Raw genomic sequence first — 13777 nt, forward strand, 5'->3', positions numbered from 1 at the left:
TAGCAATAGGCATAAGTTCTTTATAAAAGTACAAATAGAAATTCAGTAGTTGATAAAAGGATATTTGAAAAAAAGTATATGAAGCACAATCTCAATCTGCTTTTATATGCCAATTTACACCCTGGTCTAACGTAGCTAGTCATTAACAAAACCACTCTAGAATCCCAGGATAGACCTGGCGCCCATAGAACTAACAGGAATACCATCTCTATCCTAGCAGATCTTAGCAGATATTAGTTCAGTGTTCAATATCATTGTCCAGATCCAAAAGGCATGAATTGGTTGGGGATGGAACAGGCTCTTCTTGAAATTGAATTAGGATGACCCAGGATGTGGCAAGCAGTTGTTTATAATAGACAAGCAGCAGATTGTGTAGCTTTGGCATGTAAGACCTGAGGACAGAGTGTCCCGTTGTGTCAATGGACTTCAAGCCTCTGTTCTTTCACTAAAACGAGGTCACAGGATGACACAATGGCTCTTCTTCGTACGGTGTCTTGCTCTACGGCTTGATGCCAGGGCTTTTTTGGTGGCATCTCTGAAAATGTCCTCTACGTTCTCCCGGTATTTGGCTGAACACTCTAGATAAAGCTCAGCACTCATATGCTGCCTGGTCTCCTCACCCTGTGGAACCAAACAATGAGCATTCACTGGATGACGGAGTACTGGACCAGAATTGGAGACTGGTAAACAGGGCAAATCAGAGAAGGTTTTCTAGGATCAAGCATTTGAAGGTCATTATCCATAATTGAAATGAAGTGGTTAAAGTAAAAGCACCACACCTCAACTTATGTGTATAAACCTAAACCCTGTCATCAGGAGGACAGGTTGATCCTCACCTGTGTGTAAGTGATGGGAGCCTGATCCATGGCTTTGAGTCTCCTGGTACGCTCCTTATCCTTCCTCAGGTCAGTCTTACAGCCAATCAGAATGACAGGAATATCGCGACAGAAGTGGTTCACTTCCGGGTACCACTGCGTGAGACAGCAGAACACAATAGTGAATGTAGAGGTAAGAGGTCAAGGTAGGAAGGAGCTCAAACTGTCACATTGGGATTACACTTGGGATCATGGTGTTTGCATACTGTGTGTGTGCACTGTTTTCATATTTTCATTGATTGGACCCATAAACAATTAGCAATAAGTTTCATCAATGACCCAACAGAGGAAACAGATACTTATAAAATAGCCTACAAAAATACTACATTGACAGGTTGTTTGGTTTGGCTCTACATCCACCCAGGTATCGTTTCTACAAGTAGGCGTGTTTACCCCCTCCCTTGGTGTAATGTTTTGTGCCTACAAAGTCTCACTCTGACTGCATTCCCCTTGACTTTATCACATGGTATGCATTCATGGCTCTGTATTGACATTTCCCTGCTCATTGAGGGAGGCTTCTAGCACAGTGCCGTTTGTTTTTCAGGCCAAGCCACTGGGGTCAAAGTTCATGTGCTCTGGTTGAGTCACAAGTAGCGAGCAAAGTCAAAAGAATGTACACAGTCACATCAAAGTCAATCTCCAACAATCATTCATCAAATTCCTGCCTAGACATGACGTCTAACCACTGATAAGCGGTGAACTCGCAATACCTTTCCCACCTCTCTGTGGAGACTAAGGTTGTGCTTGTTTATTTGTACAGACAATACTCACTAGATCTATTATGCGCTGTACCGGGATCCTAGCAAAACATGCATGCTTACTTAGCGTTGGCTGTTGTTGGGCAGAATATGAATGTCATTGGCTGTCACTGGATAATGTAATATCGTAGATGAATCATGATCAATGAGCTTACCTTGATTAAGACATTTTCAAAACTGGTGGGGTTGGTCACATCATAACAAACTAACACCAGGTTGGCATTCTGGTAGGAGAGTGGCCTCAAACGATCGTAATCATCTTGGCCTGAAAAAATGGACACACAAATACACTCAATGTAAAGTGTTTGGTGAACTTACATTAGGAAAATAGAGACAATATTACCCCCCCCCCAACAACCTCTAGTAATGGAATGAGTTGATACTGAAACCATGTTATAACCAGTTATAAAACCACATCCTGGCTTCAACTTCCTTTTCCTGTCAAATTAAGTGGCTGTTGCGGCAGTTAGGCTAAGATAAGTCGGTGACTCACAGTGGAGACATTGTACTAGGACACGTGATAGGTTGTCCTTGGAAACACCAAAATCAGCCCCAACATAGTAAGTAGATCATTCTGCCACTGTTATTAGTCAATACGTGTAACTTACATTTCTAGAGGGGAGTGGTTTGCAATATCCAGTATTGATAGAGAACAAGTATAAAGTCATTTCTGAAACTAACTTCTCTGGAAGCCAAGTATTCCACAAGTCTTGATAAAACCATAAAATACACAGTGTACATAACATTAGGAACACCTTCCTAATATTGTGTTACACCCCCTTTTGTCCTCAGAGCAGCCTCCATTTGTTGAGGCATGGACTCTACAAGGTGTTGAAAGCCTTCTACAGGGATGCTGGCCCATGTTGACTCCAATGCTTCTCACAGTTGTGTCAAGTTGGCTGGATGTCCTTTGGGTGGTGGACCATTCTTGATACACACGGGAAACTGTTGAGTGTGAAAAACCCAGCAGTGTTGCAGTTCTTGACACACTCAAACCGGTGCGCCTGTCATCTACTACCATTCCCCGTTCAAAGAGACTTAAATCTTTTGTCTTGCCCATTCACCCTCTGAATGGTACACATACACAAGACATGTCTCAATTGTCTCAAGACTTAAAAGTCCTTCTTTGACCTGTCTCTTCCTCTTCATTTACACTGATTGAAGTGGATTTAACAGGTGATATCAGTAAGGGATCACAGCTTTCACCTTGTCAGTATATGTAATGGAAAGTCAGGTGTTCCTAATGTTTTGTGCACTCAGTGTATGCTGGTATAGAGCCACATAGTGGAGATGTCAAAATACCCAGAAAACCTGCCGGTCAAAACAGGGAAATGGTTCCAATAATTTTTCTACCATTCATTTTTCCCATAGGGGAATGGCTGCGTTTTGTTATCCCTTACTGAAGTCACCTGCTAAATCCACTTCAATCAGTGTATATGAAGGGGAGGAGACAGGTTAAAGAAGGTGTTTCTAAAAGTGTTTCTAAAATCCCCTATAGGAAAATTTATGTTGGAAAACGATTGGAACCATTTCCTTTTTTGACAGCTAGGTTTTATGGGTAATATGACTCATACTGTGGTACTCTATTTGTGATATCCATAACAACGAGCTGAAAAACTAGAAAATGAAGTTTGACATGCTCTTAATCAAATAGTAAACAATTCAACAGAATAAAGTTATTATTTAGAAGCTATTGAGATTTTCAATTCAATATCTAGCCATTTGAGTTGATAATCTGAGGTTTCACTGACAATGTCTAGTTTAAAGTATCAAAGAACCACTCAGATGCAAATACAGTTACAAACATTATTTCTATAGATGAGCCTCCACCACATCCTCTGTCACAGCAGCTTTCTGCAACACTGCTGCGTGTCATTGCATAAGTGCTGTGAGAGGGCAAGGTGTAACACTCAGTGAGATGTCGTGTCATACTCATCGTTTACAAAAACAATGTAATCTACTACAGTCAGACAGTAAATCTACAATACTCCATTATGACATTTCAATGAAACACATTGCTTGGACAAAAGGTTTCCAGTCATAGAGAAAGTCATAAGACACATTTTCAGTTCTCATCCTCCAGCAAACTAGTCCCATGTTTGTTTATACTGTTTATTCTCCAGAAAACAAGAGGATAAATAAGTCACAATATTTTTAACTGATGGCTATATTAGTCAATAATTGAAAGCATTTCAGAATCTCTGTTCTGAACCCAATGCTTGGATTGCACTTACCTGACACAATTCTATCCTTCTATCTAGCTTTATGTTCCACCTAGCTGATCAAAGATATGCTATCAGAATATATCTGCTCCAGCATTACAGGCAAGATGACTCCACACCCACAGAACAACGATCCACACCCTACATACCTGCCCATTGTGCAGGAACAGAACCCTCTTCTTCATCTATAGATACTTAATAATGATTATGTTGCATAGGGGACCTTACCAGCTGTGTCATAGAGGTTGAGCCGAATCTCTTTCCCTCCATACGTGACTGTGGTGACATATTTCTCAAACACAGACGGAGCATACTTCTGTTAAACAGAAATGACAAAGGGAGAAAGAAATTCAGTATTTCAATCATTTTGCATTTCATCCACGGGATACTGTAAATGCACATAATTGAGACAATGTAATTCAACCAAAACTGGATACAGTGCCATAGATCTTGAATACATGTAATGCTCTGCCTAGGAGAATTCCTTAATTATGTTACAAATCATTATCTTTGGAGAAGGAAGCCTATATTTAGAATAGTGTTACTGATTTGTGCTAACTTACCATGACTTTTTTGGGGAGAGTTAATGCAGTGAGAAATAAATACTATTTGCATAGTCTAAACTGTTTATTGAAAAGGTTGTTTATGCTGGCACTGACAGTGTTGGTATTAGAGTCTTAACTTGAATAATGAACTAAGCATAAATCTGCTGACCAATAATGGAGATGGCAATAAAATAACTTGTTTTATTTGTATTAAGAAATAAGTTAGTAAGATTAGTGATATAAACAATATACTTTTACATTCATTTCATGATAGAATGGAGATAATCATGAGGCTACTTTCCTGACAGGAACAAAACTCTTGAGCATGGCTTGGTGATGTCACCCTCAAAGGGGCACAAATTAATAATGACTGCATAAATAAATAAAAAATGTAAAGGGTGATTACATTAATCTAAAACAATTATGTTCATGAACACACTTACATCCTTACTCTAATATGCAAACATCTCAAGAGAAGCCACTAGATGCCATGTTGTCCTTACCTCTGGAAAGTCTCCTTTGGCATACACCATTAGAAGGGATGTTTTCCCACATCCCCCATCACCCACAATAACAATTTTTAGTTCTTCTCCCTTCTTAGCGTTGCCATTGCTAGTCACAGTACCATTCTGTGTCATATCTAGAGTCCAACAGGTCACAGATAGACAGAAGTCAGGATAAAGTCAGTCCCTCCCAACTGAGTCTGAACACATGTCAGTTCTACCCAGTGAATTTATAAAGAGAACCTGGCTAAGTGGGAAGAATGAGTGTCAACAAGAGGAACAAACCAAGCTCAGTCTCATCTTGAACAGGTGTCTCACTCTGCTCTGTTCACCACTTAATTGTCCTTTCCAACTTCAGTTATTTCCTAGTGACCCTGAACACCCTTCTCTTCCTAATCAATTTGTTCACTGGAAGCGTCTCTGTGGTAAAAGCTCAGTCACGCAATAGAGTCAGTCTACAGCTGCTCGCTTTCTCTACTGCTCTGTAGTCATCTGGCCTGTCCCGTCACATCACTGGGTGGGGCTGAGGCTCACACTGAGGCACTTCCTCTATTTAGAAAGGTGTGTTGAGTGTGCTGTAGAAGAGTTCTGAGTAGTTCGCTCTGCTCCCTCCCCTTCCCTCTAAGAGCAGAAACCAATGTATTTTTTTTAACCTTTATTTAAACTAGGAAAGTCAGTTTAGAACAAATTCTTATTTTACAATGACGGACTACCCCGGCCAAACCCTCCCCTAACCCGGACAGCGCTGGGCCAATTGTGCGCTGCCCTATGCGATTCCCGATCACGGCTGGTTGTGATATAGCCCGGGAACGAACCAGGGCCTGTAGTGACACCTCTAGCACTGAGATGCAGTGCCTTAGACCGCTGTGCCACTCGGGAGCCAATAATGATCAGTGGTATATGAAGTATTTGTGCTCTGTGATATAGAGAGCTATAACTGAGTGGACTCTGGGTTAGCTGGGGTTAGGATCACACACAGGCCTAGTAACATTTGACTTGACCTAGTAACCTGTGCCTGTACCTTAAGAGCGCTCTTATTTTATACCGAACAAAAATATAAAACGCAACATGCAACAATTTCAAAGATTTTACTGAGTTACAGTTCATATAAGGAAATCAGTCAAAAATAATTGAATTAGACCCTAATCTATGGATTTCACATGACTGGGTATGCAGATATGCATCTGTTGGTCCTTGTGACATTGGGCCATGCATGATCATGCTGAAACATGAGGTGATGGCGGCGGATGAATGGCACAACAATGGGTCTCATGATCTCGTCACGGTATCTCTGTGCATTCAAATTGACATCAATAAAATGCAATTCTGTTCGTTGGCCGTAGTTTATGCCTGCCCGTACCATAACCCCACCGCTACCATGGGGCACTCTGTTCACAATCCGTGAAGAGCACACTTCTCCAGCGTGCCAGTGGCCATCAAAGGTGAGCATTTGCCCACTGAAGTTGCTTATGACGCCGAACTGCAGTCCGGCCAAGACCCTGGTGAGGACAATAAGCAGATGACCTTCCCTGAGATGGTTTCTGACAGTTTGTGCAGAAATTCTTTGGCTGTGCAAACCCACAGTTTCATCAGCTGTCCGGGTGGCTGGTCTCAGACGATCCCGCAGGTGAACAAGCCAGATGTGGAGGTCCTGGGCTGGCGAGTTTACACGTGGTCTGCAGTTGTGAGGCCAGTTGGATGTACTCCAAATTCTCTAAAACGACTGAAGTGGCTTATGGTAGAAAAGTGAACACTAAGTTCTCTGGCAACAGCTCTGGTGGACATTCCTGCAGTCAGCACGCCAATTGCACACTCCCTCAAAACTTGAGACATCTGTGGCATTGTGTTGTGTGACAAAACTGCACATTTTAGTGTGGCCTTTTATCCCCAGCACAAGGTACACCTGTGTAATGATCATGCTGTTTAATAAGGTTCTTTATATGCCACACCTGTCAGGTGGATGGATTATCTTGGCAAAGGGGAAATGCTCACTAATAGCGATGTGAACTAATTTCTGCACAAAATTTGAGAGAAATCTGCTTTTTGTGCGCATGGAACATTTCTGGGATATTTTATTTTAGCTCATGAAACCAACATTTTACATGTTGCGTTTATATATAATATTTTTTAGTAATTTACCACCATGGAAGAAAAGGCTCTTCTTTGTGTTGATTCATTCAGTATATCACCCTGTGTGGTTCTAGTCTGGGTACCAGTCAGTTTTGCTGACATTCCATGAATTGTATTCCATGTTACATGCCAAAGTTTAGCATGACAGGAGTGGCAAGGAGAAAATGATAGCTAAACAGACTGCTACACAGACTGTGGTTCCACTGAGCCCCTTCAAATTATACTGAAAATGTGACCACTAAACCAATAGTAAATTGGCATCATATTTTTCTTAAAGTAAAGCTACAATGTATTTTAAAATCATAATCTCTGAGTCTTCTTAATTGTCCCAGATATCAAAACAATCAATGTCAAAAACTCAAAAGAAAACATAACAGACATCTGATTAATTTATATTTATTTGCTGTTCAAAATTATATGTCAATGAACATTTCGAAGGAGCAAGTACATTTGAAACACAATTTCTTTAAAATGGTAGCAGGATAAAAATTATATTTTGATTCACATTTAATAAGAGAAATAGCCTACCATTGGGTTGTTTTTTATGTAAATGTTTAAAACAAATGTATAATTGTATGTAACAATCAAACTATTACTTCATTGTCACCTACAAGAATGCCATCAAAAGGAATATTTCAAGTAGGTCTGTCATGTAGGCTTCCCGACATGAAAATGTGTGTCAAAAGCAATACAGAGAGAAAAACCCAATAAAACATATATTTAGTTTAGATAGCATATACAGTTCATGGAAAAATAAATACAGACCCAGAGAATATAAAAGCAAAATACACACAATAGGTCTATATATGTACATTTATATCATCATATTTTTCTAATCTAAATAACAGATCAACGAATCATGGAACAACGAATGGGATTTATGTGAAGTGGAATGTTAGCCTATATGAATAATAGCTTTGGCTTTCCTGTTATCGCGTCAATAAACCTTCAATATTCAAAATAAATTGGAGTAAAATAATGTTTAAAATCCCAATAGGCCACTATGGCCTCTCTCTCCTGTCCATTTTGGACTGTGTGTGATTGGTCACGCTGTAACAGTGGACATGTTGACAGCCTCCACAGAACGATCACAACATTAATTCCATGCATCATTGTGATTTGGATAGTGTTGGAGATGGAAATCAATTGTTTATGCAACAAAATGTAAATCTTAAAATTTGATCTTTATTTTCCTGTAACATACTTAATCACAATTCATGAGCTAAAATGCCGTCGTGCATCCAACATAAATCAACCGGACTCCTACTATTTTGATAAATGAAAAACCCTCCATATAATCTTTTATATTTCTATGGAACTGAAAACCAGATTAGAAAGGACAAAAAGCATGCGATTATAAAAAGACGTGTTTAAATTATTGCAGATTTAAATGTTTGTTGGCCAATAGATTGTGTAACATTGATTGTGTAACAACAGTGCTTTAAAAAATGGGAGATTATCTAAATTACGCCGGGTCGATTTATTTGTAGGTACATTTTTTTTTGTCTATAGGTTACAGGCTTTAATTGTTGGTTGAATAAGGTTTGAATTCATTATTCTAAATTAAGTACTCAAAATTGGATTTTCAATACGCTTTCAAACGTGCAGAACCTCTCATTTTTCTGTTTTGACAAATACATCCTGACAAAAACCCTATCGAAAACAGCAGTATCGACTAACTGAAAACCAAAGAATTATAAAACTCATTTAGTTATGCTGCCATTGAAAACACAAATCATTTGATCTATTAACTTTTTTAAGGTCTAAATAGCTTGCCTAAATATAACAGCTTGACATACAATGGTCCGAGAGTATAGGCAAATAAATATACCCTACTGTGCTGCGAGCAGTCGGTCTTCTGCACAAGAGGCCCATTCCCTTTTTTCTGGGTGTGCTTTAATGTGTTCCTTCTCTGATTGCGTAATAACAGCTGGTCGGCTTTGCCATACAACAAGCCTTTATACTATGATTCAGTCGGATTTAACAGTGCTCTGTCGGTCATAGAATAAGACATTTGGGTAACACTTTTTTATTTTTACATTACTTCCGCTCTAGCTGCTTCAACAATAGCAAAAACATGGTCTTCAATAATTTGAGCACTGAGGGAGCGGATGGAATGGCCTGCTTGTTCTATTCTCTACAAGAAAGGCCCATCGATTGCTGGTATCTGGCTTGCCCAACGCGTCTATTTTGTTTTCAGAGGGTGTAAACAACAGTTTGTTGGATGCATGGTTTACGGCGTTGCATGGAGCCTCGTGACCTTATGGTTCGACACTCCTTTTACCCTTAGCCATTTACGCAGCGATTGTGCAATAGGAATTGAGCCCTGCCTGGAAATACAAGCTCCTCTACAGTTGACTAAAACATTTCCGACATGTAGACTATTTCTCTGTTTCTGAAACATAAATGAGGTTGTTTAGCCTCTGTGTGGCTCATGCGATTAAGGTTGATCAACATAATCCATGGCATATTCACTGCAACCAGAAGAGTTCAACTCGAGACACTTTAATACTCAGGAAAACATACATACAGTGTACACACAGACAGGTTTGTTCCTATTTTTCTCCTTTACCTATAGGATGGATTACATCTTGCTTGTATGACATCTCCTAAAATCTTCGTGTGTAGCTGATCAACACCTCGAAATACAACATCGAATCATGATCTTGAAGGGGAGACAGAGTGCGAAGAAGTCTGAAATCCCCTTTGAGTATCCTGAAAGAAATACAGCACTGTTCGAAATCGTTTCTTCTGACCTTATATGGCTGTGTGGGTGCAGTTCTCTCATACATTTGGCAACTGGCCATGGCCAGACCCTCAGATTACTGATGTTTGCCAAACCCGTTTAAAGTCTATCAACTGTAGCCCTGCAACTAGACGACTGGACTGATTGTGCCATGTTTCTTCGCTCTGTCGTTTCAATTTTGCTGTAGTCTACACTTTTACAAACACACCAGTTGAAGTCATATTTCTTGCGCACCATTGATACATTTCCAGTGTGCAAACAGAGACCCCTGTGTGGGAAACTGCAGCTCTTTCTTGCGAATGACTACCTCGCCCAGCAATGGCGAAGCAATTTAACCAACACACAGTGATCTCCTTTGTCTGTGAAGAAGCCATTTTGAAATTGAGAACAACAGCAGACAGAAGCCATTAAACGAAAGTACATATGAAAGGTCGTTTTTGGACAAGGGGGAGCAATGAGAGGTCTACCAGATACATTTTACCCCTAAAAGCATTTGTTCCCAATAAGACATCTTTCTCTTGGATTACATGTTTTAATTAACTGTAAGTTTATTATTAGCATCTAATTCCAACAACATTTCACAATTTAATGTTACAATATAATAGTTGTTAATGAGATCAATTTAGGCAAATCCCTCTTTGGTGAACCTGTCCTAAAACAGTCAAATGTAACATTACTGTTGTTTAGAACTAATACATTGAGACAGATCAAAATCCATTACCTTTAAAATGACAAGATTTCCATGGCAGTAGGTTATGTCGTTTAGGTTTATTTTTGATATCTTCAAATTCGAGGGTGAGGGATTTGACTGCAATACTGTCATCAGGAAGAGAGAGGGGAGTTGGTTTGCATACTGCACTTACTGATGCTGCTTGAAGATTTTCAGCATTTGTTATTCGTTGGTCAAATAGCAGTCAAGACTAAGTCAAAAGCCTTCAATAGATATAGTTTTGGGCTAATTGTTTTCTTCCTTTTTAGGAGTTGCATCCCCACTCATCCTTTAAACCACTATAAGAGGATCCGAAGATGGGAATAAGAATGTTCAATTTCCCCCTGCATTTAGGCCTGATAAATGTATTTCCTCACAATGTTAAGGTAAATATTTTCATTAGAGTTTCATTTTTCATCTGCTTCCAGTTGGATTCAATGTCTATGTAGTGAACCTTTGAAGATACCAATAAGTGTAGGATTGTGTCTGGAATTCTACAGAAATTTAAATATGCCCATGAAGCAACATCAGGCACATTATACCCTTGCATTTGTTCTGTCTATTGCCCGAATGTATAGCCTACTGCTTACTATGAGCTATTACAAAACATGCATAATTTGACACATTTAGTGCAGGAGCCATCATTTGAAAGAAGAACACTTACTGACCTTCATGGTATTAAACGTCTCTGTTGTGTAACTAGATGGTGTACCATGTGAAAGATGAGAAGCAACCCCTCTTTAATGTAGAACAAGTAAAGGGGGTTAGTTGAGTACCAACAGCCAATTTCCAGTTATAAATGATTCAGCAGTTTTGCTAAAGGCCATTTGCTCTCTGGCCTGCTTTATGTGCTGACATTAGATGAGCAAATATATTTAGCCTCTGATGGATATAGTTAAAACAGTATGCAAATTAATGTATTTTAGAGAGTTGGCAATTCTACTAACACCATGACTCCAAAATGATCAAGTCAATAAAAATAACAGAATTGTGATACTTTAATAACAATAAGTTCACATTTCCTACATATACAAAAGGTAACACAATTTAACTTACACATGCTATAAATCATACATGGCCATTTACAGTGCAATGTCAACAAAATCCCATTACACAATTTCATTATACATTTACTGTGCTTCTCTTCATAACAACTTCAAACTACAAGCTGTTTATTCACTATACTTTTTTCTTTTTACTTTAGAATCCAAAATCATTTTATATGGGTGTGCCATGACCTAGTTAGGACAAAGATGGATTCCAAGCAGAGAAGGAAAAAGGTTAAAAATGTCAAAGGGATAACATCCAGTATTTTATCTTCCTTCTTCTCCATCCTGTCAATGGGGAATCATTGTTATTTATCATAGTCCAGAAAGAGATGAGGAAATAAAGTATAAGATCCCTTTTGAAACAAAGGAAACCCATATTGGCCATTGAGTCCCATTTCAGGAAAATGGCTGCTGAGAGCGCGCCCAGCCCCCTCTTTCTGCTCTCTGTTGAAAGATTCCTCAGCCGTGCCTCTAATAGCAGAAGCTAAAATGGTGCTTCGCTCTGATTGGCCGGTGGAACTGCTAACGTTAACCAGCCAATTGCCCAAGCACTGCAAAAATATCAAGCAATGGATGGCACATCTCCTCAGCCAACATAACACAAAATATCAAAAAGACAATGAAACAGATTAATAATGCAAAACATGTCGGTTAAAATAAACAGTTACTTTAAAATGTACCCATATTTGGCCTTTGACTATTATACGGGTATTACAGACAATGTGTGTATAGGTTATAATGTAGGCCTAGTCTATAGTCTCAAAATGTATTTAATGTATGTTTTATTTGTGTAATATATTGTAAACAGACCCAACATATTTCCTGAGAATTGCCCATAAGCACAGCTCTAGGGTCAGGTTTAATTTCCTAAGGCTAACGTTTTCAATCAGGAATTAAAACGGAATAATGACCCTAGATCTGTGCTTAGACAGAACTTGCATCAACCTATGTCCATCTTGTGTTTGCTCTTTGAGTAAAAGTAGGCGGTAGATTCAACACTTATTTCATACCCAATGTGCGAGCTAAAAAGCCACTATACAACAACTTATACTATTTACATTTAAATGCAATACATATCTTAATTTATTAGTGTGTTGTGTGTTTAAAATGGTCCAATAATATTACAAAATGTACGCATATGTAAAGAACCTCAAATCGAAAGTGCGAATGGTATGAGGGGTAGCGAAGCTCAATACTATTGTGGGAGAGACAGAAACCCCAGACTGGAGGCACAATATGTGTTGGCTCGCAAAAAGGGAGGCAGTATTCTTTGAATCATGTAATGTAATCAGTAAGACAAATTATCTCGCCGTTTGATTATTAAAATAAAGTTCGATCGGACAAAACATGTCCAAGCCAGGGGAAAGAAACAGACTAAACGAAGACCATGGCAGAAAGCAGAGTTCAAGTAAGCTTGCTCTTTTTTTCCCCTTCCTCTGTAATGTCTGTTTCTGTAACTGGGATACGCTTGTAATCCCCGTTTTCCTCCTCATAGTATTTGCAAAGCTATCGCTACAATGTAACCTAACGAGTGTTTGTGCGCAAGTCTGTGTTGCTCTCATCTTCTTGACATTTCTACACAGGTTTGGCAAACGGCATGGACAACCACCATCCCGTTTGCAGTTCGGGGGAGAAACGAAGTCACCATTGTAGAAGTTACAAGTTGATTATTGACCCAGCGTTGAAAAAGGGATCGCACAAATTGTATCGCTATGATGGAACGACTTTTAACATGCCAGTAAGTGTTACATCCGTATTCGAAAAGAGAAACACTTAGCTACATTGTTGCAGTGTTTGCCTCAACGATTGATACGTTACTTTCTGCACATGACACAGTGCATCAGAAGTGTCACTATCCCGTCGTTAAACGCAGTCAAAGGTTTATCCAAACAATTCCAATAAACTCTAACCTTTTTCATGAATGTAGTGGTGTCTGGTGTAAACCCCGTCTTGATATATCGGCAGTCGGCGCGTCATATTCTTCCTGCTTGTCAGAACTTCTGGAATAGTTACATTTTATCGTTCTACAGAACCCTGGGATGCCACCAGTGGATATCGTCCGAGACCCGAGAATCGGTCGTCTATGGACGAAGTACAAGGAGACGGATCTCCCAGTTCCGAAGTTTAAGGTAGGGTAATCAGTCACACCCCCTCTCAGATCTTAACAAAATGTTCCATGCTTTTTATGTTTTGGGGCTATAGCCTTTTCTAAGGTTCCGAAGTTTTAAGTAGCCTGACAC

General features: G+C 39.4%; 2 protein-coding genes across 6 annotated transcripts in view; one reads left to right on the top strand and one right to left on the bottom strand.

Annotated features, from left to right (window-relative positions):
* Positions 1-10646, bottom strand: LOC106568222 (rho-related GTP-binding protein RhoF). 3 transcript variants are annotated; one of them, XM_014138372.2, is made up of 5 exons: positions 10501-10646; positions 4084-4171; positions 1789-1898; positions 837-971; positions 1-621 (listed from the first exon to the last, which is right to left on the bottom strand). In XM_014138372.2, exons 1-5 carry the CDS (start codon positions 10600-10602, stop codon positions 457-459), a joined length of 600 nt encoding a protein of 199 aa, XP_013993847.1. In that variant the 5' UTR covers positions 10603-10646; the 3' UTR covers positions 1-456. The 3 variants fall into 3 exon arrangements, with proteins under 3 accessions (XP_013993847.1, XP_013993848.1, XP_013993846.1); XM_014138373.2 differs by lacking the exon at positions 10501-10646 and adding an exon at positions 8870-9120; XM_014138371.2 differs by lacking the exon at positions 10501-10646 and adding an exon at positions 4904-5429.
* The window catches only part of LOC106568221 (histone-lysine N-methyltransferase SETD1B-A), a 20243-nt gene continuing 15767 nt past the window's right edge, over positions 9302-13777 (top strand). Inside the window, exons 1-4 of one of the 3 annotated variants that reach the window (XM_045692412.1) lie at positions 9302-9580; positions 10758-10874; positions 13121-13275; positions 13568-13666. In XM_045692412.1, the coding sequence (XP_045548368.1) occupies positions 13135-13275; positions 13568-13666 (240 nt within the window). In that variant the 5' untranslated portion in view covers positions 9302-9580; positions 10758-10874; positions 13121-13134. The other 2 variants (XM_014138370.2, XM_014138369.2) reach the window with 2 other exon arrangements.

This window comes from Salmo salar, chromosome ssa13 (assembly GCF_905237065.1).
Source record: "Salmo salar chromosome ssa13, Ssal_v3.1, whole genome shotgun sequence".
In the NCBI taxonomy this organism is placed as follows: Eukaryota; Metazoa; Chordata; class Actinopteri; order Salmoniformes; family Salmonidae; genus Salmo; species Salmo salar.